Here is a 24,571-nt window from a genome sequence, read left to right as displayed (position 1 = left end):
GATCTGCTTTGTGAGACCTTTTCCAAGGGAATTGAGAAGGGAATTTCAGAAGTTGGGGGGAGGCTCTGTGGGCCAGCAGCTGAAATAGGTGCTGAAGCATCCTTGGCTCTCGTGGGTGCTGGGCAGTTGCATCATCCTCATCATCATCATCCTTGGCTGAGTAAGTCTCTGCTTGAGCTCTGCCCAGCCTCAGGGAGTAAAAATCTGTGGCAAGAGCTGTGCTGGGGTCTCCACAGCTGTGCCAGTGGGGATCTGTGGGGTGGGGAAGCTGAATGTGGCTGTGCAATGGGTGTGTGGGGGTTTGAAGGGTAAGGAGGGAAAGAACAGAGCAGTGGTTTAGCAGGGGGGAAATCCCAGGGATGTGATGCAGGCATTGTCACAGGGGAATGATTTGTCAGGGCCTGTGCTGAGGGAGGTGGCTCTGCCACTGCCCAGGCTCCCTGTGGGATGGGATGTGCTGGGCTGAGCCTCTGCACCACCTGAGCAGGCAGAGAGGGGGACAGGGGAGTCACAGACGGTGGCATCAGGTCCTGGGGGTTACACAGGGTGAGACCAGGAGGTGCCAGCTGGCAGCAGAATGGGCCCCTGGTGCAGATGGGCCATGCTCAGCCAGCTCCTGCAGCCCTGAGGTGAGAAGCAGCCCTGGGAAGGGGAGGGTGCTGCCTGTGCTGGGGTCCCTGCTGAGTTTGGGGACCCTGCCCCAGCTGGAGGGACCAGGTGTGGTTTGCATCTGTGCAGGTAATAGAAAATAAGTTTCTAGAAAATAAGTTTCCATCACAGCTTTTGCTTGAATGGTCCCAAACTCTGCATCTGGGGTCCTAAAGCCCTCAATGCTTTCTCTTCAGGTTAAAAAATGTCACTGCTGGTTGAGAGATTCCCAAGGTTCTCGTGGGGTGTGGGGGGACCTGGGCCCCCAAGAACAGGCTGAAGTCAGCAGCACTCTCTGCTCTCAGCTTCAGGAGGGTGTCAGACATGAGAGCTGTATCCTGCAGAGCTGAAAACCTCAAACCCCTTTGGGGCCTGTGACCTTTGAGCTGCAGTGAGTGTCACAGAGCAGAGCCTCTGCCTTTAGCAGGTGGGAAGGGCTGCTCAGCCTCCCCAGGCTGGCACATGAGGGGCTGCTGGAGCTGCTCTCAGGTTACTTTTGGCAAATGCATTCCTGTGACATCTGGTGATGTAAGGGAGGCCTGGCAGCCCAGGGCAGCCTCACTCCTTGGTTTCTGCTCTGCAAGTTGGCTGTGAACTGATGTGGAAAAGGAACTTCCTGGTGTTTGGTGGCCCCTTGTCCTGATGAACACCCACCTCCTGAGCATCCCTGTGTGCCATGGTGGGTGCAGGGCTCTTGTGCCCAGCCCTTTTCTGTGCCTCTCAGTGCCTGTGTGGGAAATGCTCCCCAAAAACAGCTCCTGCTCCCCCCTTCTCTTGCCCATCGTGCCCCAACCTGAACAGTGGAGTTTGGGGAAATGGGGCTGGGGGTTCCCACAGTGGGGTTCAGAGAACAGAGATGGGGGTCCACAGTGGGGTTCAGGGAATGGGGCTGGGGGTCCCTGCAATGGGGTTCAGGGAACAGAGATGGGGGTCCCTGCAGTGGAGTTTGGGGAACAGGGCTGAGGGTCCCCAGTGGGGTTTGGGGAATGGGGCTGGGGTCTCGTGTCCCAGGGGGGGGTTTCAGGGAATGGGGCTGGGGGTCCCTGGCAGAATGGGGTATCATGGGGGAATGGGGCTGGGGTCCCCAGGGTTGGGAATGGGTGGGGTCCAGTGTCGGAATGGGGTTGGGAGTCCTTGCAGTGGAGTTTGGGGAATGGGGCTGGGGGTCCCCAGTGAGGTTCAGGAAACAGAGCTGGGGGACCCCACAGTGGGTTCAGGGAATGGGGCTGGGGGTCCCCACAGTGGGGTTTGGGGAACAGAGCTGGGGGTCCCTGCAGTGGGGTTTGGGACAGGGGGGACACAGAGGCTCAGTGCTCCCTGGGGCCTGGGGGTGGCAGCCGGGTCACGCCACGCTCCAGTCCCACTGTGTCCCCACAGTTTTTCTGTGCTGTGTCACAGTCCTGGAGCTCTTCAAACCAGCCTAGCTCCAAGCCTCACTTTTTGTTTTCCTTTTTCTTTATTTTTTTTTTTATAATTTGAATGGCCCTTCTGCAGCCTGACTGTTTGCCCAGTGGCTGTGACGTGGATATTTACATGATGCAGTGGGATCACCTGGACTTGCCAAGCACAGAGTTTTTCCATCTTGCCTTAGTCTGGCAGAGGATGGGGGTCCTGGGCATGGCAGCCAGGGCTGTGTCAGTGTGAACCCCCAGGAACTGCTCTTTCCCTCTGTATCCCAATATCTCCCTGTCCAACAGCCCTTGGAAGCAGCCAGGGCTGCAGGAAAAGCTTTATGCCAGAGGATTTCAGGCAAGGCTTTTTATATCCATCCCAGTGTGACCACACTTCATTTAGGGAAGGAGCATCCGGGATGGATCTGGGCTGACGTATTCAGGGCTGAGACGATCTCAGCTCTGCCAGAGCAGATCTGGGCCAGGGGAGCAGCTGGGCTCCAATGGGGCCGGTGCTGCTGCCCTGTGCTGTGACTCCCAGCTCACACTGAGCTGTTTATCTTGGATTTCTTGGTGATTTCATGGGTGTTGTGTCCACCCTTCTGTAAATAGCAGGTCATTCCATCTCTTCCCCTAAACCCTGCTTTGGAGCCACGGCTATCCAACCATCCACGAGCTCAGCAGCTTTGTGCTCTGCACAGCACCCTGAGCTTGCTGCTGCTGCTTCCCAGGGTCAGCTCACAGCAACACACGGAGCAGAGGAGTGCAGGAACAGCCTCCCATAGCACCAGGCAAGTTTTGGGTTAAAGTTGCTGAATTTTATTGAATTCCTGCTGCTGTGGATGGTGGGTGTGGCAGAGGGAGCAGACTGGTGCTGCAGCTCTGGGGTGGGAGGGGATTTTGTGCTGCTCTTGGACATGTGCTGGCTGAGAGTTTCCTGATGCTGATTAATGACTGTTGGTTGGTGGACTAAATTTCCCTGGGAGATAGGTGAGCCAGGCAATGGGGCATTTGTGTGTGCATGCAACATTGGGCTGAGCTTTGGTTTGGAGACAAGATAGAAATGGAAAAAAAAGCAAGAATTGTGATTATGTGTGATCCCCTAAGTGCTGCTGCCTTGTCCACAACTTTCCTGGTGCTAATTAATGACTGTTGATTGGTGGACTAAATTCCCCTGGGAGATAGGTGAGCCAGGCAGTGGGGCATTTGTGTGTGCATGTAACATTGGGCTGAGCTTTGGTTTGGAGACAAGGTAAAAATGCAGAAAAAGCAAGAATTGTGATTATGTGTGAACCCCTAAGCTCTGCTGCCTTGTCCAGGTGTGATTCCAGACTGCAGGATACAGCATCCAGGAGGAGCACAGCTGTCCAGGCTGTGTGCCCTGCTGTAAGGGTATCCAGAGTGCAGATCAGGACATGTCACAACAGATAAAATAAAAGAAGTTTGGAGCACATGGAGGACTGTGCTATCCCTGGGAGCTCTGACCTCTGCCATGCTGTTGCCATCCATGATTTCCCATGTTGAGATCAAATGCCTGTGGGGCTCATGGGTGGCTCTGTGGTGGGGTTTGAATGTGTTTGACCCCAGAGCCCCTCAGCACATCCCCTCTGGCCATAGCCTGAGGTTTGCACATGTGGCAGGCTCTGATGGCCTGGTGGCCAATGACCCGGCAGCAGCGGTTCCTGGACGCCTCTCCATGGGGAATGCAGACTTCCCTTCTCTGAGCACGGTGGAATTTTTATAGCCTGTGGTTTTAAATGCTGTGATTTCCTTATGGCCCTGTCAGAGCTGCTGCTCCTTGGGTAACGTGTCTGAGCTTTGCTCCAGCACAGGGGAAAGGGAAGGCTGGATCTCCTGGGCTTGAGCCTGCTGGGTGCTGTGATCTTATGGCTGAATTCAACTGGACTTTATTTCATTTATCCCCAAAATTTGTCAGGCTTTGGGGAGTAGGGTACAGTAAAGCGAACTTGTTTGTTAAGAAATGATCACCAGAATGGGAGTGAAAGAGTTAATCTTGCAAGTACAGCTCAGTGGCATCCTGGAAGTGTCTGTCCAAAAATCAGGAGGGGAGTGGGCATGTAGCATTTCAAGGTAGCGGGGCCAGGATGGCGAACCCCACTTGGCACAGGGACTCAGCTGTGACTGGGGCAGGGACGTGGCACTGTGGGATGTGTGCCCAGGCAAAGGCAGAGAGGGTTTGTGCACATCTAGAGGGTATGAGCGCTGTCTGCCTCCCAGCTTTGTTCCCTGAGGTCCCTGTCCTCATGGGGACAAGGCAGAGTTCTGCCATTAATGCTCTGAAAATCCCTGCTGGCTCATCCTTATCATCCCCAAAATGCCAGGCAGTGCTGGGGTGCTCACAGGTTCCTCACTGTGATCTCTAGCAGCTGGTGGGAAATCAGCAGTGTTGCTTTCTCCAGGCCCTGATAAATCCCCTGAAACCACTGCCCAGGTCTGGCTGTTCTGGGGTTGCTTTGGGGCCATCAGATTTTCCAGGCTGACACATCCATGTCCCTGTGGTCCTGCTGCAGGGATGCTGCCTGGGTCCAGCCGCTCCACCCAGCTCTCCCTTCTCACAGACTTGTGGAAAAGTGATTTCCTTTCCTATTTTCTGGCCCCTTCTCAAGCTCAGACTGGGTTAACTCTTGCTGTAGATGCAGAACGTGCTGGAGGGCCCTGCTCAGGCGGGGCTGTAAAAGCCACATTTTCTTTGGGAATCGGATTAAGGCCCCTTTTTCTCCCTGCAGTGTGGGTGACATGAAGTCTCTCTTTGTCCTGGATGGTATTTCTGGCCCAGCTGCAGTGGGTTAACCCTTTGTCATCCCACCCAGTCCTGGTGATGAATGGCCCTTTGCTAAGCAACAGGGACCTTTTCCTGGGTGGAAGCACTGTGGGGGCCCTGTGGGCTGTGTCCTCCCCCTGCCCAGCTGGGGATGAAGTGCAAATCCTTGGTGCCTGGCTAGGGGATGTGTCTGTGGGATGTGTCTGTGGGACAGGGACCTTCCCTAATGCTGCTTTCCACTGCCTTTCTTTGCCATTTTTAGTCTCTCTTTACTCCCCAAGATAAATGGATGGGACTTTGCACCCCAGTCCTGCACTGGCACCAGAGGTGTCTCCATGCTGGGCAGCCCCAGGCTGCCTGGATGGCACAGAGGGACATGGGTGACAGAAGGAGGGGGCCAGAGGGACAGTGAGAGCAGAGGCCAGGCCAGCTGGCAGAGCACAGAGCTGCCTGTGTGCTCCTCAGAGGGCACAGACCATATCAGGGCTGCTCCCTGGGCACCAGTGCCCAGCTTAGTGTGGCACTGGGCTGGGGCAGGAGCAGCACTTTTCCAGGAGAGCTGAAAGGCTGGATAAGCAGGCAGAGAGCATCCATAGGTATCCCAGGAGCCCTTGGCTGTGGTGCCCACGATCCAAGGAGGTGCCTTGGTTTGGTGCTCAGTGCTGGGCTCTGTGGCCAAGCAGAAATGAAGGTGATTTCAGTCTGGTGGCTGTGGGCATCTCACACACCAGACCCGGGTCTATTTTACTTTTTTCCTCATTGTGTAACAGACATCTTTTCATTAAAATCCTTTTGTTAGGATTTTTCCTGCTGAAGCTGAGAAATTTCAGCAACAAAATGTAAACAATGGTTATCTGCTGCTGTGGAATGCAACAGGTGGATCCGTGATTGGTCTCCTGTGGATGTTTGGATTTAATGACCACTCACGGCAGAGCTGTTCTCGCTCTCTGCTGAGACACAGACCTTTGTTATTCATTCTTTTCTATTCTTAGCTTAGCTAGCTTCTGAGAACTTTCCTTCTATTTCTTTTAGTATAGTCATAAGGTAATATATATATATATCAAAAAATAATAAATCAAGCCTTCTGAACATGAGGTCAACATTGTCGCCTCTCTCTTCATCCTGCAACCCTTGTGACCACTGTCACACTCATTGTGCTGCATTGTTGCATCACCTTGGATCCATCCACTGCTGCTGTGAGCCTGGCTTGGTTTGTTTGTTTATTCAAAAGCCAAATGGTAGCAGGAAATGTCCCTTTCTGGTGGCCTGGAAATGCTGCCAGGGGGACAGTGCTGGCTCCCTGCAGCCTGATCTGTGCTGTTATCAGGGAGCCTCCTGATAAGAGCAGAGCAGGGATTTCCCCAGAGGGGGTCCTGCACTGTGTCAAAGTGGCACCAGGAGCTGCCCAGGCCTCCCAGCAGTGGGGGGAGTGCAGCCCACAGAATTCTCCCTGTGTCCCCCCTGTCCCTGCTGAGTTTTAGGACGTGATCACCCCCAGGTGATGGAGGGGTGCCACCACCTCCCAGAGCTGAGCCAGCAGCACATGGGCACCGAGCAGGGCTCACTCCCAGCGTTGGGAACTGCAGGGAGGCAGCACATTTCCCTCCCAGCCCTGCTCCTCCTCCCCCCCATCCTCCTGACCTTTTCCCATCAAAACACAAAGCACTATTCTTCCAGGCAAGGCACCTCCATGCGAGGAGACAGCTGGCGCTGCAGCAGCTTGCTGGGGATGGGTTGTTATTAATTAAGCTGCAGGAGACAGCCAGGCAGCTTGAATGGAGTTTTCCTTCTTTTCAAGGCTTAGGATGCCCTAAATTCTTTTTTCTTTACCTCCAAACGTTTATAGGTTTCTAAAGGGGCAGCAGACAAAGGATGGAGAAGGGCCCATTATGTGCAGCTTGCAGGGACGTGTATCCCTGCACATGGGCTGCAGGGGCTGTTAGGGCACCCCAGCAGCTTCTTTGCAGCTTGGTTTGTGCCAGGGGGTTGCTGTGACCCCCAGGGATGTCACTGCCTGGGCATGTCCCCATCTAGAGAGGAGATGCCACTTTGGGGTGAAACGATTTAAACTACTTGAACAAGTTTGGAGTGACTCAGGCAGTCAATTTTTTCACTCCCTGCTGTTTTCCCCTGCAAAGGTGATTTTTTTCACCAAACTCATCCTTTGCCCCTGCTGCTGGGTCTGTTTTGCCCAAGCTGCTGGTGGTGAGAGGAGCAGAGGTGGTGGTGGGGCTCTCTGAGGGGCTCCTTGGTGTGTGAGCTCTGTGTAGGCTCCCTCTGTTCCCTTCTCTCTACAGGGCTTTGGTGGAGTGAGGTGCAGAGTTTGCTTTACCCCTTTTGGGGATCATTTGTCCTTTGTGATAGTCTGGGGGGGGTCTGGGGGAACAGATCATGCCCTTGATGAGGAGGAGGAGGGGTGAGGATTGCTCCTAAGCAGCCAAGTGTGTTTCCTTGGGCATGGCTGGGCTGTGCCATCTGCAGAGCTGGCCCAGGGATTTGAGCAGCAGCGTTTTGGTGCCAAGGCAGACCTGAACCTGCTGAGCAAAACCTGTGCTCAGAGCTGAGGCCATGGCAGAGATGCTGAGTGTGCTCTGGGTCTGTCCAAACCAGCAGGGCAGTGCTCCAACCAGTGCCCCCTGTGAGGGGAAAGGAATCTGGGAGGAATGGGGTTCTTTCTTGGGGTTCTTTCCTTCCTGGGGCTCTTTCTTTTTCCAATGTTTCCGACTGTGGAGTGCCTTCCTAGCAGAGCGTGCTCCCTTTTGGAAAATGCTGGACTGCTCAAGCACTGTGAGGAGCCTCCTGCCTGCAGATCCTCTGCAGGAGGAATGTGCCAGAGGAAGGGAGGCTGCTGCAGGGACACTGCTGGGATGTGACACCAGGAACTGAGGCACAGCCTCTCCCCAGGGACAGGGTGACTCACACCAAGGACAGTGCCAGCTGCATGTGATGGTTGGTGACAGCGTGTGAAACAATTCCTTCCTTCCTTCCTGGACAGTGGGACAGGCCTGGAGATGTCCAGCTGGAGCAGACTCTGGGTTTTGGTGTGGTGGAAGCTGGGGCACTCCTGGGTTCAGCAGAACAGCCACGGGGCAGTGATGCTGTTGTGGGGCAAGGCATGGAGGGGAGGCTGCTCCCTGTGCTGCCTCAGGATTCCCTGAGCTCTGGAGGGCTCTGGGTGTTCCTGAAAGTGCCTGCACCCCTTGTTTCTGCTGCTCCACTCCCTTCTTTCTCTCCAGGGAGATTTAAACCACCAAAGAGCTGCTTTCATGAAGGAGCTGGTGGGATACCTGCAGAGGTGTGTCTGATATGGGCTGCTCAGAGGAGCTAGCAGGTAGCTTTAAAGGAAAAAAAATCTATCATCCATTGACTTAGGAGTTCACTACAGCCAGAAGGGAGGAAATGTCACTGATCTCTGGGTCTCAGAGATGTTCTGGGAGTTTCCCTGCACTTGCTGAAGGGACCATTGCAGATCTGCACTCAGGCTCTTAGAAAACCTTTGGGGTCATTTTTAGCTGTTCCTGGCACTGAGGGATCCTTTCTGTTCCTGCTAGAGGTGATGGTGTCTCTTTCAGTGCTAAAAAGAATTAACTTTTGGTCTTGTGATCTGCAAGCTTGTGTCCTTTTCTCGGTCATGCTACTTTCCACTGAGTTTGATGGTGCTCTACCAAGGTCTCTGGATGTGCTTTTCATTCTGCTATTGATCTGAGATTATAAATATAGCTGGCAGAATTTCCATCTGTCTGTCACAGTCACTGGGGACTGGCAGGTAATCAGCATTGCAGCAATATTGAAAGAATTAAAATTATTTCCTAAGCCCTAACAGTGCACTTTTAACTGGGACTTGCTGAGGTGCAGTAAAATTGGAAATTCAGCATTCCTGGAGAGAACATGTCCTGCTTGTTCTGCCTGTGCCCAAGGGATTTGATGTTTTCTCAGGAGCTGGGCAGCTTGGGATGAAGGGGATTTGTTGGCAGCTCTGCCCACAGGCTGGGTAGTGCTGGTGAAGCTGCCTTCATTTGCACATCTTGGTTATTCCTCACAGCTGGGGATTTGTGGTTGGATGAAGACAGAGCATTGCCTGGCACAGAGGAGGGCTGCTGGGGACAGCTCCACTGCTGGGCACTGCTGCAAAGGACTGGGGTTGGGATTGTCCCCAAAACTCAGGGACTGTTGAAACCCTCGTTGGTTTCTGAGTGTTCTCCAGTGAGCCCTACCAGCCCTGCACGGTGTGGCTGTGACATGGGGGCCTGCTTTCACTGACAGGGATGTCCCACAAAGCAGGACAGATTGGATTGTGTAAGCCAGACAGGAATCTTCCTCAACATTTCAGATTAGTTGCAAGACTAAAAGCTGGATCTGTAGTTAGTTCAAATCCCTTGATACAACTTACAACAGCAATAGGCCTTGTTAGAATTGCTCCTAACTCTGATTATGAGGTTTCTCTGAGAGAAGAACAATGAGTTTGTGATTTTAAAGCCCCTAATTAGGGGATTTGGATCCAGTTCTTGGCTCTGCTGTGAGATTTCTGTGTGACCCTGGGCGAGTCACTTAATCCCTCTCCAGCTGATCTGCACTGGGAGCTGCTTCCTTCCTCTGCCTGTCGGTCCTGCCTGTGCTCAGAGCCAGGAATGAGCAGGGGGAGAGGCACAGGCAGGGCCCTGATCTCCTCTCAGGAATGGAGATGCTCCTGTAAGAAGAAATCCCAGGGTTTGTCTGGGATTTGTTCTTACAGGAGTTTGTCACTCTGTGAATGCCTCCTGTGTGCAAACACCCCAAAGTCCCCAAGAGCCATCCAGGAGTCAAGACCAGCAGTGCTCCCAAAGCCCTTCTGCACTTGCTGTGAGGCCAAGGATGACACTTTGCTGTCTTTCTGAGCAAATCCCAGACAAACTCTGGGATTTGTTCTTATAGGAGTTTGTTTGTCACTCTGTGAGTGCCTCCTGTGTGCAAACACCCCAAAGCCATCCTGGGGACCAGCAGTGCTCCCAAAGCCCTGCTGCACTCGCTGTGAGGCCAAGGATGACACTTTGTTGTCCTTCTGAGCTGCTGGCTCACCACCTGCTGCTCCTGGGGAGGAGGAGATAGGAGCTGAAACAAAATATTTTTTTGTTAATTCATCTGGGAAACAACTTGTACACAGTGTTGAGTTCCCATGTGCCCTAATTTTTTTCCCTGGGGGTGGTGAGGTCCTGGCAGGGAGTGTGCAGAGAAGCTGTGGCTGCCACATCCCTGGAAGTGTCCAAGGCTGGGTTGGACCAGGGGAAGGTGTCCCTGCCCATGATTGGAATGAGATGCTCTTTAAGGTCCCTTTGGACCAAGCCAGTCTGTGTTTCTGTGAAATGTCTTTGCAGAGCTTCAGTGACCATGGGGAGAGCTTTCCTATTTCTAGCTAATTTTTATTTTTATTCCCTCACAAGCAAGACTAAAGTATGCCCATGATTTCAATCTGACAAAAATTAAAAATTACCTCAGAGGAGTGAGGAGTTGGTTCACATGGCTGAGCACGCTGTGTTCACCCCGTTGCTGCTCTCACTTTGGGCACGTGAACCCCTGTGCTGATGCTTAACTCTGCACAGCCACAGATGTGGCCAACTTAATGACAGGGACAGGAAACCATCACACCTGAGATCCTCCCTTGACTCTTTGTGCAAGCACAGCACCTAAGTGAGCTCAGCACAGCCTTTTCCTGCCTTTCACCAGCTAAAACAAGGCTGGAGTGACTTGCAAACAGACCCAGCTGCTACTGGGCCAAGCCTGGTTTGGCATCTAGCATTGGATTTCCCTGGAGATTAGAGAGATTAAAACACTAATGCCCATTGATAGGGGTTAGAGCTTTAATAAGTCATAAAAAGTGGTGTAATCTGGCAGAAATCTGCATGCAGCTGCAGCATAAGCAGATTGAGGCTGAGTTTCCTGCCTGGGTGCTGGGTGAAGGTTTCTCAGAAATTGCTATTTTTGGTGCTTGCTGAAGTGAGGGATGTGGGTCTTGTCCCCCCCTCAGCACTCATAATTTGCAGAGCAGGCTGTGCCAGCCTTGCTGGGCATCACAGGAGGGGTGCTGCCAGCCTGGTAGAGGTGCCTGTGCTGGGTGGAGGAAGATTTGCCACTGCTGGTGGTGCAGAAGCAGAGAGGGAAGGTGACAGCCACGCTAGAACAGGCAGGAGACAGAGCAGTGGCTGTGGTGCCACTGGCACAGGTGGCAGGGCTGGCATTAAGTGCAGGAGTGTGGCAGAGGCTGGTGACAGGTCCAAAAGGGAGTACAAGTACTAGTCCTGGGCAAGAGACAGAGCAAGGGTGGCTGTGGTGCCACTGGCACAGGTGGCAGGGCTGGCATCAAGTGCAGGAGTGTGGCAGAGGCTGGTGATGCTGGTAGCTGGTCCAAAAGGGAGTGCAAGTACTAGCCCTGGGCTTGCAGGCTGTGCAGGGGTTGTTCGTGGGAACGGGAGTCCTTTGGGTGTTGGAAGAGTGCAGATGTGCACATCTGTCTTAACCCTTTCATCACCTGCAGGCCTTTCTCTGGGAATGCAAATCTGGGAAGTGCAGGGAGAAAGTCCTGTGGTCATGGGGTAGGGCAAAGTAAGGTGTCAGACCCAAAAGAGGGAGGTTGGCTTCACCTTGGCTGTGACAGGAGAGAGTCCCAACAGCACTGCTGGACATCACAGAGGGGACGTCACCCCACACCAGGGTGTGCATTGGAGGGAGCAGGGACAAATGGTGCAGCCCAGCTTCCCTCCTGCTGCTGGGAGAGGGCTGGGACATTCTCTGATCAAGGTATAAGGCAGGAAGGAGTTGTGGAGGCAGCTCATTTCTTCATTCAGCTTCACTGACATCATTTTAGAGAGCAGCCATGCCCGTGGGGGTGGGTTGACATCTTGTCCTGCCAGATGTGAGATGCAGCTGCAGAGCAAAGTGAGCCCACGCTCGCAGCACTCACACCCACCCGCGGCTGCCCTGGGGCTCTGCTGGAGAATTTCGGGATGCTGGGCAGCAAAAGGCTTCCCTGAGATGGGGATGTGGATGAGACCCTGTTCGAAGTGGGCTCCTCTTGGAATGGCGCTGCCCCGCTTGCCCCAGCCTCTCTCTTTGCCGTGGAAGTTTCTCTTTGCCACGGAAGTTTCTTTGCCGTGGGAGTTTCCCCGCACCTCCTGCGTGGAGCCGGGGTGGGACGAGCCCCCGAACTCTCGTTGCTCTCACCCCTTGCGGGCCCCTCTGGGCCGGGCCGGGCCCGGAGCGGCGGGGGGATGGAAACCGCCTGGGGGCGAAGCAACTTCCCGGGAAGAGAGGCTCCATCCCCCGGGCCGGGCTGCAGGGGGAGGAGGCAGGGTGATGGGGGAGGAGGAGGAGGAGGAGGAAGGGCGATGGGGGAGGAGGCGGAGGACAGCGCGGGAGGAAGCGGGAGCCACCGGCTGCCGGAGCCGCCGCCGCCGCGGGTGAGTCTCCGCTGCCCGGGGGCGGGGGCTCCGTGGGGCAGCGCAGGGGGGATTATGGTGTTGGGGAAACGCTTGTTTGGGGGGTGAATTATCCTGGGGAAAGGGATAGAGAGAGCGGGGAGTGAGTGCCGCGGTTCTCACGGCGGGCAGTGTGGGGGTTCCCGGCCGGGGCAGGGCATGCCCGGGGTGAGGGCAGCGGGTGCTGCGGGGGGCTCGGGCCTCGGCCCCTTCCGGCGCCGCCGTGCCCCTCAGGAGAGGCCGCGGCTCGGCACCGCCTGGCCGCGCTGCCGGCATTGTCCGGGAGTCCTGCAGATCAATAGATCAAACCCTGCTCTGCCTGGAGGGCACCCCCATGTCCCCTGCCCTGCCTGGGGGCACCCCCTGGTCCCCTGCCCTGCCCCTGAGGGGTCCCCCTTGTCCCCTGCCCTGCTCCGGCTGCTGCCCCGCTGAAGGGCTCGCGGGGCGTCTGGGGCGCAGCTGCCTTTGGTAAAGAAAGACAACAACAGAAACAAACAAAGAAATTAAATAAAAATCCATTCTACCCTGCCCGTCAAAGAACAAAACCGAGCGGGAAAAAAAATTAACAAGGGGAATAAAAAAAGCTGAGCTGCAGCCCCGAGATGTGAATCCCTCTGGTTTGCTCCTTTTTCTGCCGTGACTGCGGTCGGTGCCTCGTGGGCTGGGGGCATCAGTCCCGAGTGCAGCCCGGGGGCTCGGGGCACACTGGGCACACTCAGCCGTGCCCGGTGCCCATTCCTGGGGCTTGGCCCCGCTCATTCCTTCTGCAGTGCTGTCTGGACAAGCTGAGTTTGGGGATCGCTGCCTGGCTCTTTGTTTACACAGCACAGAGTTCTGTAGAGCACTGGTGATAGGAGTGAAGGGTGCTGTCCCTTGGCTGCGGGCTGGGGAGGGTCCCCGTGTCCCTCCTGGGCTGAGTACCATTGTCCAGGCTGGGTGGACAGGGGTGGGAGTGAGTGGATCCCATCCTCATGGAATCAGTTTTTTGGGTGTTTTTAGACCCTTCTGGGCACAGGCACCCTGAGCCTGTCTTCAGGGAGCAAGGGCTGTGCTGGCCACTGGCTTGGGCTACATGGGGCCTGTTGATGGAGCAGCTTCTGCTGAGGTCTGTGTGCAGGAAGGTTCCTCTCGATGGGGTGCTCCCAGTGAGGGAGGGCTGCTCTGGGGTCAGCCTTGCTCCAGCTCCAGGAGAAGAAGCTCCTTACAGAGGGTGATCAGTGGGCCAGCATGGCCAGAGATCTCTGCACGCCCAAGCTGAGACTTGGGGTTGTTCATGATAATCTCCTCCTTTTTAAACATGGAGGAAAACAACCTAACAACTCTTTACAGGTTTTTAAAGTGGTTTAGAGCTGCTGTCTCACGTGGTTGGAGGAATGAGAATGTCAGACTGTGGGTTGTGCTGCACACGTGTCCAACCAAGGCAGGGCGGTGGTCAGCCTGGTGGTCAGCCTCACCCCCCACATTCAGTAGCCTGGGGCAGCAGTTTGAGCTTGTGGAGCTTCAACCCTTGGGATGGGCTCCTGCATCCCAGCCCAGAAACGCTGAGCAGAGCCTGCAGCAGCCGGGGGGTTTGAGACAGGAAGGGAAGCAGTGATGGGGAGCACCCATCTCTTGTAAATAAAAGAGCCAGGAGGGTTGAGCTGCAGAGGGCAGGGGACTGCTGAGTTTCCGGAGCAGGAGGGGAAGCACACACTGAGCGAGGACGGAAGTGCACATGGCTGGCGGGCACAGCTCGACCCGCGTGTGATGTGTGTGCCCCTGACTTGTGGTTCAGGGCTGGTCGCCTGTGGAAGCCCTCACACCACAGCAAGAACCACTGCCTTCTTTTTAAAACTTTTTAAAACTCTGAAACAGGTTTATTCCCCACATGAGTAAAAGTCTTCAAGCCTGGAGCACCCTGCGTGCTCAGGAGACACCTGGCCACCTCTCTGACAGCTCTTGGGTAGGTTTGGTTAATGAAGAGGAGTTAAGCACATTGTGCTGTTTCTGAGTGGTGTTTGTAGGCACCCAGGTAGAAATGCAAGCTGAGAAAGAAACATAACTGGTTGGTAGGTGGGCCTGGGCTGGTGGCCAGCCTGAAACTGCAGCCCAATCCTCAGGGATGCAAGGGACAGACTCAGCTTGGGTCTGGCAATGCCAGCCAGGTGCTGGTGATTGCAGCTGAATAATAGGAATTATTATTAATTAGGTACAGTTTGGTGCTTCAGGGGTCTGTGGCACTGGCTCTTTGTGCCAGGCTGAGCCACCTCAGCTTTGGAGTGAGCTGTGCCTCACATTCCCTGGCACCCACACATCCAGTAGGGACCTTCAGCACCAGGGGATCCTGTGGCAGCTGAAAAAACCAGCAGTGCCTGGGCCATGCTGGGATTACATCCAGTCCTGGCTTTGCTGAGACTCCTCCATCCCCCAGGAAGGGAGAGCTGTGTCTCTGCCACCTCCTCCGCAGGCTGGATCCGTTTCCACAGCCTGTGGTCACTGGCTCAGTGTGCCAGGGGGAGAGGCCCTGGAGGCCGCACGTGCTGCAGTCCCCACAGCCAGCTGTTCTTAACCAGGAGCTGTAGATTCTCTTTTTGGAGCTACAGATGTCTCTGTGACACCCTACTGGCACGATTCTCCAAGAAAGATTAAGGTGATTCACACTTTTCCTGGAAAACACTGTGGATACTCAGCTTGGTAGGCTGTGCTTTCACACCTTGTTACACCACTGTTCACTGCTCTCTGTGTTTGCACGAACCCATCCCACAAGTCTGGAAGCCCATGGTGTTTCCATCATCTGTTGGGTGGAGGGAAGGGAAGTTATCCACAGTACCCTGCTCTTCTGGGTGCCTGTAGCTGTGCAGAACTGGTTGCAGCATCATTGAAAGGTGGCCAGTGCTTGGTGTTCCAGCATCCAAAGGGTGTGTCCTGGATTTACTCCCCACACACTGCCATTTAGCCATTGATTGTGTGTGCATCCCCAGAGTGTGAGGTGGTTTGGATGTGTTGATGGGAGGCCATGGCAGAGGTGCAGCCTCCTGGCTTCTCTCTGGTTCCTCTGCAACCACTGAGCACCAGGTCTGTGACCAGCTCTGCTCTCCCAGCTCACCAGCACAGCATGGAGCTGCTGGGTTCAGCCAGGACCTGGGGTGGGTGAGGCATTCCCAGTTCAGCCTCTTTGAGGGTGCTTTAACCCTTGTGTGTCTGCAGTGCAGCCCAGTCTCCTGCAGATCCCTGTCCCAGACCCTCAGGGAGGATTAGCAGCCCCTGGCTCTGGGGTTTTGGGGGAGCCCATGGCTGTCCTTGCCTGCCCTGCCTGCAGTGTCCTGGGCTGTGGCAGCCTCGTGGCACCAGCACAGCAGCTCCAGCAGTCCCTGGCCAAGCCCATCCCACAGCACACAGCATCCAGCTGGCTGGAGGAGCAGGAGGGTCCCTGGGGGGCTCCCAGGGGCTTCCCTCCCCGCGGGGTGGCTTTCATCTGCTGCTTCACAGATGTTGCCTTTGGCTCGTGTCTGACATGCATCAATTACAGAGCAACAGCCCCGAGCCTTTGGCAAAATCAACTTTGGAGCAGCTGTCCTGAGTCAGCCGTGCCCGAGCTGGAGCTCTGGCTCTGTCCCTGCTTGGTGCAGCGCTGCCCTGGCCATCTCCACATCTCCTGAGCCCACCTGGACAGGGTTTCCCTGGCAGGGAAGGTCTAAATATGGCACAAGCACTTGTTGCCATGTGTTGATGTTTGTCCAGGAACACTTTAGTGGGAAAGAGATGCAGGCTCTGAGCTCTCTGCCCCGCCAGTGAAGTGATGGCCCCTTGTGTGAGGGACAACAGTTGGGTTAAGGTGACAGTGGGGAATCATGTGAGGTCAGGTCCTGCTCTTGCCAGGGACTCCGGACAGTAATGGGGTGTTTGTTAACCCATCCCTCCTTGCAGTGCTCCAGAAGGGTCAGTTTGGTGACACTGGCTCTGACAGCACCACAGGTTTGACATCCTCCCCTCAGAGCACAGCAGCTCACACAAATCCAGGATGTGCCCACGATGCATCCCAGGCATCCACTGCTCTGCTGCAATTTATTTTTGAGACCTTTATATTTTAGACAAGTGTCTGCTGGGAGTGCTCCCTGCCACCCAGCACAGCATCCCTGTGTGCCATTGACTGATCCCTGTGTGCCACTGACTGGCCCTGTGCTGTGGCTGCACCCTCCTTCTGCTGGCACAACCCCTTGGAGCTGAGTGTGACACTGGAGTTCTTGCTAAGAAAAGACCATCTCGGTTCTGGGAAGCTGAAAAAAAGAAAAAATTGTACATTTGAGTTGTGGCATTTCCCTTGGGAGTTTGCTGGTGCTGCTGGGGCATTGGTGGCTTTGCATCCCTGCTGTCCTGCAGACACTCCTAGCTGCAATGTACTGATTTTATTGTATTTTATTCCAGTCAGGACCCAGGTGCTTTAAATCACAGCTCCCCACAGACCAGCTGGAGCACATGGGCTGTCCTGCCAGGGGTGCTGCTTTTCCTGTGGCTTTGGTGTGGCTGGAGCCTGGTGAGCCCTGAGCCCTTCTCCTCCCCCTGAGGGCAGTTTGGGGAGGAGTGTCTGCTCCCTGTGCTGGGGACAGTTTTCCTGCACATCCCCCTGCCAGGGACAGGTCAGCCCCTCTGCATGCTGCCAGCTGCTCCTTGAGGTGCTGGAGATGCTCCTGGCTTTTATCAAGTGGACCTTGGCTTTCTGCTCTATTTAATTTCTTAATTTCTCTGCACCTTACCTGCCCAGTGTCCCAGTTTGCTGTTCCATCCCTGGGGCTGTCCCGTGCACACAAGTGGTGCCTGGAGGAGTTAAACCCATTGCATAACCCAGTGTTGCTGCTGGTGGCAGCATATTTTCCACATGATTAACTTGTCATTTTGTTGGGGTTATTTTTAATGTTTTGCAGGGATTTTTTTTTTTGCTACTTTTGGCCTTGCCATTTTGGGATGGGGCTAATTTGGGATTTGTGGTGAGGCCTTGGGCATGCTAGGCTGGGTGACTTTGTGAGGGGCATTGTGGCAGTGCAGTTCCAGCTGTGCAATGTTCCTGCTCCCATGGCAGTGCAATTCCAGCTGTGCAGGGTTCCTGGTTGCTCCCTTGGCAGTGCAGTTCCAGCTGTGCAATGTTCCTGCTCCTATGGCAGTGCAATTCCAGCTGTGCAGGGTTCCTGGTTGCTCCCATGGCAGTGCAGTTCCAGCTGTGCAATGTTCCTGCTCCCATGGCACTGCAGTTCAGCTGTGCAATGTTCCTGCTCCCATGGCACTGCAGTTCCAGCTGTGCAGGAGTCCTGCTCCCATGGCAGTGCAGTTCCAGCTGTGCAATGTTCCTGCTCCCATGGCAGTGCAGTCTCCAGCTGTGCAGCCTGTTGCTCCCATGGCACTGCAGTTCCAGCTGTGCAATGTTCCTGCTCCCATGGCAGTGCAGTTCCAGCTGTGCAGGGTTCCCAGGAGGATTGGGATGCTCCCATGCCTCTCAGGGACAGCATTTTTGCTCTCTAGAAGCTCTGTGAGTAATGCTCAGCTGGGACTGAGGGTTGGAAAAAAGTGTTCAAAGTGACCCAACAGTCTTTGGGATTATTTCTAGGTTTGTTTTTCTTTCTTTCTTTTTTTTTTTTTTTTCTGCTTGGCCTATATTAAGCATGTGGAAGTGTGCTGTGCTTGCAGGAAGAGTGTGGTTCCACCTCACAGACCCCAGCAGGGTCCAGTCTGAGATGGCCAGAGGAAAAGGGATGATGGGCTTGTGTTTGGAGGAGCCCCTTTGGCCCAGCCTCACTCCTACAGAGAGAGGGAGGGAGAGAAAAGCAGGCAGCACATCATCAAAGGCCAGGAATACATGGTGTGAGATGAGCTGAGAACTGTATTGCTGTCTGGAGGGGTGAGGACTTTGCAAATAATAATGTTTTTATTCATAATAATAAATGATTAAAGAATAATAAATAATCATTGCAAAACATTGAGCAACAACATAATGTTCATTTAGGCTGGTGGCTGCAGGACCCAGGCAGTGAGCAGCAGCAGCCTGGGGTAGGGAGGGCTTTTAGAAGTGTGTTTTCCTAAAAACCTCCCTCTCTGTGCCTGCATGGGGCTGATGCCTCCAGGAGCTTGCAGGGGACTGGGCTGATCTTGTGCTCACTCTGCCTTTGGGATATTTGCTGTGAGTGATGCAGAGCAGCTGGGGCTGGCAGGGGACAAGGCCACATCACCCCGGGGCACTTGGGGCACTTTGTCCTTCCCAGCAGCCAATGCTCCTGCCAAGAAATAGATAATCCCCTGGTTTTTCTTAAAAAGCTGTTGGCTGAGGCAGTAGTGTTAAATTTGCTTCTCCTGAAGGACTTTGTTAGGCTGGAGCATCTTGTAGAGGAGACAGGCAGCCTGTCTCAGAGGGAAGCTGAAGGCTTTGGGTTTCTGAGCAGATATGGACAGAATGAGAGCGAGAGCACAGGAGCTCCGTGGCTGTGTGGGTGTTGTCTGGCACAGCTTGTCTTGATGCAAATGTGTTGGGTTTTCCACAAGCCAGGGCCGGCAGGCTCTGATCTGCGTCAGCTGCAGCTCGAGGAGGGCACGTGGCAGTGGATGCCAAGGTCTGCCTGTGTCTGCAGAGCCAGCCAGCTCCCCCCAGAACGTGGCTGAGCTGTTCACACCAGCAGTGCTGTGATTCCAGTGCTGTGGAGGAGTGGGATGTGTAGGTCTGCCAGACTTTAACAGCATTGCCTGGGCACAGGGTCAAAAGCATTTGTCACTCCCAGACATGGGCTGAGGACTTTCTGGGTGCTGGGTCCTGCTCACACCCGCACAGCAGCATCCCTTTGCTGTGCCAGCTTTGGTGGAGTGGGCAGGGATCAAGTGAAAACAGTAAACAGAGAAAGAAATTCCCAAATTTAATGTAATTATTGTGGAGGAAAATCCCACACTCCTCCTCTCACCCAGCCTGCTGGTACCGTGAGTCTCTGCACGTGCTTTACTCCTGCTTTGGATGCAGCTCCTGTGATTCCTTGTGAAGGCTGGCCTAGGACAGAGGCTAGACAGAGCTAAAGAATAAAGTAGGGATTTATTGGAAAGTTTTAATGGATCCACCTTGGGCAGTACAAGACCCAGCCAGGGCTACACCCCGGATGAACCCAAAATGGACGACTGTGACAGTGTTCACAGGGGTTCTTGGATCAGGGAGGAGACAAGGATCTGACTCCGTGTTTCAGAAGGCTTGATTTATTATTTTGTGATATATATTACATTGAAACTATAGTAAAAGAATAGAAGAAAGGATTTCATCAGAAGGCTAGCTAAGAATAAAATAGCAAAGAATGATAACAAAGGTTTGTGGCTCAGGCTCTGTGTCTGAGCCAGCTGGGCTGTGATTGACCATTAATTACAAACATCCAACATGGACCAATCACAGACCCACCTGTTGCTTTCTACAGCAGCAGATAATCAATGTTTACATTTTGTTCCTGAGGCTTCTCAGCTTCTCAGGAGGAAAAATCCTAAGGAAAGGATTTTCATGAAAGGTGTCTCTGACAGATGACTGGCCATGGGGTTAGGGTTGGGGCTGTACATTCTGGTCCATTTGCATGTTGGAGTTAATTGTCCAATTACAGCTTTAGCTGGTGAAGTCCCATCCTTCTTGGTTTTCTGTCTTCAGCCCACGTTGTTTGTGCCCTTGGGCCTGAGATTTGGATCATTTGTCCTTGGTCCCCCAGTTGGAGCAGGAATTGTTTTGTCTCTCTGCTCTGTGCACAGAGCTCACCATCCCCTCATATGAAGCCCAGACCCACACACTAAATCAACAGAGAATCTGAAAAATATAAAAGCTATAAAATCTAGAAGCTGAGGCAGCAGGAGCAGCATGTGTGAGCAGGCTGTGTGTCCCCCCAGGTGCAGAGGCCGTTCCCAGCCCCGCTCCCGCCATGACGGACGCTGCGCGCGATGCCGGCCCCAAGCAGGCGGCGCCGGCGCGGCCGGACAAGCCGGCTGCCGACTTCGGCTACGTGGGCATCGACGCCATCCTGGAGCAGCTGAGGAGGAAAGCCATGAAACAGGGCTTCGAGTTCAACATCATGGTCGTGGGTGAGTTGTTCCCCCTGTGCTGTCATTGTGCCACCACAATGTTTGTCCCCTGTGGAGCCTCCTTAGGAGCAGCGCTGAGGGCTCTGCCTTGGCAGTCAGCAAACCCTGCTCTCAAGGAGCTAGCCTGGGGTCAGCTGGGGTTAAAGCTGTCTGTGTGATGTGGTCCTCATCCTCCTGCATCTTGGGGTGCATTGTCCACAGCACATCCCAGAGGAAAGCACCTCGAGGGGCTTTCGGAGGAAGGAGCTTCGTCAGGGCTCACAAGAGCTCCCTGGACAGCTCTCCTGGAACTCCTGCCCTGGTTTGAGCTGTCAGAATGCACATTTAAGGGCTCAAGGAGCTGCACAGCTGCTGCTATTCCAGAACCCTCATCCCTGCTGGTACCTCCAGCAATTTGGGTAAAATTCCTGTTTGGGATTTTTTTTTTGTATTCAGGCAGCCCTGCCAGAAGTACCAGGGAAGAAATGTCAAAAGCAGTGATTTACTGATGGAAATAAAGAGCAGCAGGAGGGGTTTGCATAGCTCTGTCATTGGCTCCTTTGGGGACCTGCAGGGTGTCCCAGGGAGTGTCCACATGCAAGGAGGGAGGGCTGGAGGGTTGTGTGCCCAAATCCTGCTGCCCACAAGCTCCTGCTCATTAGCTCTCCTGGGTTAATGACACTGGCTGCATCACTGCTGCTCTGGCTGCAGCTTCAGGGTCTGTGCTCCTGCAGCTCCCAAGCCCCCAGAACCAGGGATGGCACAGCCACTGACCTGCACAATGCTGGAGAGCTGGGCAGACACTGTGGGACACCAGCCAAGGGGAAAAGGGAAAAGAAATGAGGCTTTTCTGCTCTTTTCCAGCTTTTAATATCTGACCTGGTGCTATGGAGCCCTTGTGTGAGCTTGTGCTCCCTGGGGCTGGGCTGGTCAGGTGTCAGCTCTCCCTGCCTGTGTCTGCCAGGGGAGCTGCAGGGGGATGAGGGGAGTAAATCCCAGGCAGTGACCAGGGGTGTGGTGGTGGGGCCTCACCATTCCTTATCCTCCTTATGGACATCCTGGAGGTCTGCCTGGGGTTGTGGAGGGGTTGTGATCCAGAGTTTTTGCTAATTCTGTTAAAGATTTCAGTGTGCTGGAGCTTTCCAGCAAGCTCTGTGGGTGCTCAGCCTTTCCCTTGTGATACTTTCATTCCCTCTGCAGGGAAGGTTCCCTGGGCTGGGTGATCACAGCAAGGCTGGTCAGTGCAGGACTGTTAGAACCCTGCCTGCTGAGAATTTTAGACTTTCTGTGTTAAAAGGCCCTCAAAAGAGCACTACAATTGACCTGAGGCCATGGAGAAAGCTTCCAAAAAACCAGAACCAGTTCTTGGGAGATGTTTTAAGAAATCCAGTTCTTTGCTGCAAACAGAGGAATCACTGCACTGGTCCCCGGAGACTGAGAGATTCCCTGTGCTGAGCTCCCATTTCCCTGCTGGAGGAGGCTCCCATCCCTCCAGGAGCAGGCTGTGCTGCCTCAGCAGTGTGCTGTGCAGATGGGGTGGGATGTTCAGGAGCAGCTCTGCCTTGGCAGCACTGTGTGTGGTATGGAGGCCTGTGCTGCAGCGTGCCTGGAAAACATTGTTCTGCCCTTGGCAGGAGCTGGGCTGGCTGTTTACAGGCTGGGAATTCAGGGCAGCATAAACAAGTGGAGCTCTGGCCCTCCCAGAAGATGCAGGGGAGCAGCACCTCGGGGCAGGGGCAGCAGCCAGCCCTCATCCTGCTGTGCCTCCCTAGGGATGGATTTAGCTCCATCACACCCATCCAGCCTAAACTGTGAGTCCTTGAGCTGGAATTGTTCCAATCTCTGTCTTACAGGAGGGAGTTGGGGACTGAGCATCACTGCCATGTGTGGTCACTCCTCGCTGTGTCCCTGTGATGGGGCTTTGTGAAAACCCCACTGTAGCAAGGTCCCCATTCAATAGGGTTTCACAATCCCAGCCAGAGCTGAGAGGGGGCTGCAGGCTGTGGTCAGCTTAGTCCCTTGCCCTCTGAAGTTGCAGAGATGAAGAGGAATGTCTGAACTTTTAAAAATCCCAATCCCAAAGCACAAATTTTGCATTCAGTTTTCTGTGCAAAGCAGCTGGAAGGAGAGCAGAGGTGGCCAGGCTCAGCTGTGAATTTCCCACTGGATTCCAGTTGTGGGAAAGGCAGTGGGCTGCACACCAGTGCTGATGGAAGGGAGCTCTGCCCTGTGCTCAGCTGCCTGTGTCACAGCCTTAGGGTCCCCACTGTGGCTCAGTGAGGTCACCCTGTGGCTGTGGTGCCAATGGGGCATCACATCCTGGCTGCTGGTGGCTCTCACCTCTGGTCCCTTTCCAGCAGTGCAGCTGCAGCAGCTTGGACAGACACAAATGCAGAGACTCCCTGCCTGGACTCTGATTTCACCTGTCCCCAGTGTGTCACCCTGATTTCACCTCTCCTTAGTGTGTCACTTCCCCTCTTCCCCTCTCCCGTTTAATGGTGAGCAGTGGTGCAGTGAGAGCTCTGTTTTGGCTCTGCATGCCCAGCTCCAGGCCTGTTAGTGCTTTGCCCTGTGGTTTTAGGCAGCAGAGGACTGGGGGCACTTCCCCCAGCCTGGGCCATGTGTTTCTTACTGCCCAGCAGTGACAGTGACAGTCAAAGGGAGTTTTCATGTGCTGGATTGCAGCCATTGGTGATGTTGCAAGCTCAGCTGTAAAATTGCTGTTTGATCAGGGGGTGAGGTGATGCCAGGAGGTGATGCTGGTTGGTCCTACCATTGACTTTGGCAGCCTGGATGGTCCAAGACCCTGAAGGATGTGGGTGAAACCCTTGCTGACTCTGCTCAGGGACACTCTGTGGGACAAGGGACATGCTGGTGACAATGCCAGGATAGTTGGCTGTAACATCTTGGCAGAATGGGGCCATTGGGTCCCTGTGGTGTGTGCAAGATCTCTGCAGTGTTTGCAGGGGGCCCTGGGTTTTGAGGAGTTAATTTTTTTCTGCTCCCTGGGTTTTGAAGAGTTAATTCTGTTTTCTGCACTCTGGAAAAATTGTTCTCCAAGCTCATGGGACAGCTTTTCCTGGAGAGTCAGGAGCTGCTGCTGTCCTTTCCTCACAGGTCAGCATCAGCTCTGGGATATAAAGCATGAAAATGCTTTTCTAAAAGCTGTTTTTCTAAAGTTGTGGAATCTCATGTGCTTCTTGGGCTGTTGTTTGTGGGATTCAGAGAAGCTCCTGGCATGGACCTGTGTCTGTGCAGCCAGCTGGGTGATTGCAGCACAGTCTGTCAGGGAAGCAGCAGCAGATGCAGCAGGCCTGAGGTTTGCAGGATTGTTGCTGCTGTTAGTCCTGTCCAGATAAAGGCTTGCCAAGCTGCTCCACAGCCTTCCCATGGAACTGGGCAGAGCAGACTGCAGGAGAGTGAAGGCACACTTGGGATGGTTTTCCTGGGGTTCCCTGGTCCCCATGCCCTGCTCAGCATCCCCACAGCCCTTCAAACATCCCCAGCACAGTCTGCCTGTCCTTGGGGTTGCTGGGGTTTTGCCTGGATGCAGGGAACCAGCTCTTGGTTTGCTGCTTTGGAGCCAGGGAGGGGCTTTGCTACCTGCAGCATCCTTGGCCTGGGGGAGCTGCAGGGGAGCAGCTGCTCCTCATCCCTCCCTCCCTCCTTCCCTCCATCCCATCTGGTGCAGGCTGAGTGTGTCAGCAGCCCCATCCCCTGGCCCCTGCCAGAGCAGGGAGTGCTGACTCTGGGTTATCCTGCTCTCTTCCAGGTCAGAGTGGCTTGGGGAAATCCACGTTAATCAACACTCTCTTCAAATCCAAGATCAGCCGGAAATCTGTACAGCCAACTGCTGAGGAGAGGATCCCCAAGACCATTGAAATCAAATCCATCACTCATGGTGAGGCCCTGCAGGTCCCACCTGCTGCTTTGGCTTTAGGTCGTGCTCTGCCTTGTGTCTCTGGGGACTCACAGAGTTTTGAACCTCCATAAACCTCCACTCTTATCTCTCTAAATGGGGTTTTGCCATCCATAGATGCTTGCAGGGCTGAGAAAACATCTGGTTTTTATTTATTCATCAGCACTGAGTTAATTGTGTTGGAAGGGGCTGTGGGAGTGGCATTTCAGGGTGGATATGGGGTTGGATCCCTTTGGATGGCTGATTTGTGCCTCTGAGGAGCTGTGAAGGTGCATTTCTCCCCTGGGAGTGAGCTCCAGCCCTGCACTGGTTTTGGGAGGGTGGGTTTGGCCAGGGCACCCATCAG

At 54.3% G+C, this 24,571-nt stretch overlaps 1 protein-coding gene across 5 annotated transcripts in view; it reads left to right on the top strand.

The window, feature by feature from the left end:
• The window catches only part of SEPTIN9 (septin 9), a 150,771-nt gene that overhangs the window by 111,623 nt on the left and 14,577 nt on the right, over positions 1 to 24,571 (top strand). For 4 of the 5 annotated variants that reach the window (XM_064728370.1, XM_064728373.1, XM_064728372.1 and 1 more), the window contains 2 exons: positions 20,136 to 20,327; positions 24,079 to 24,207. In XM_064728370.1, coding sequence (XP_064584440.1) covers positions 20,136 to 20,327; positions 24,079 to 24,207 — 321 coding nt within the window. Of the gene's footprint in view, positions 1 to 12,185; positions 12,252 to 20,135; positions 20,328 to 24,078; positions 24,208 to 24,571 lie in introns of those variants that run through there. The other variant, XM_064728374.1, reaches the window with a different exon arrangement.

This window comes from Zonotrichia leucophrys, chromosome 18 (genome assembly GCF_028769735.1).
Source record: "Zonotrichia leucophrys gambelii isolate GWCS_2022_RI chromosome 18, RI_Zleu_2.0, whole genome shotgun sequence".
Taxonomy (NCBI): Eukaryota; Metazoa; Chordata; class Aves; order Passeriformes; family Passerellidae; genus Zonotrichia; species Zonotrichia leucophrys.
The sequence above is the reverse complement of the archived record's forward strand: the minus strand, read 5'-3'. Positions and strand labels throughout refer to the sequence as shown.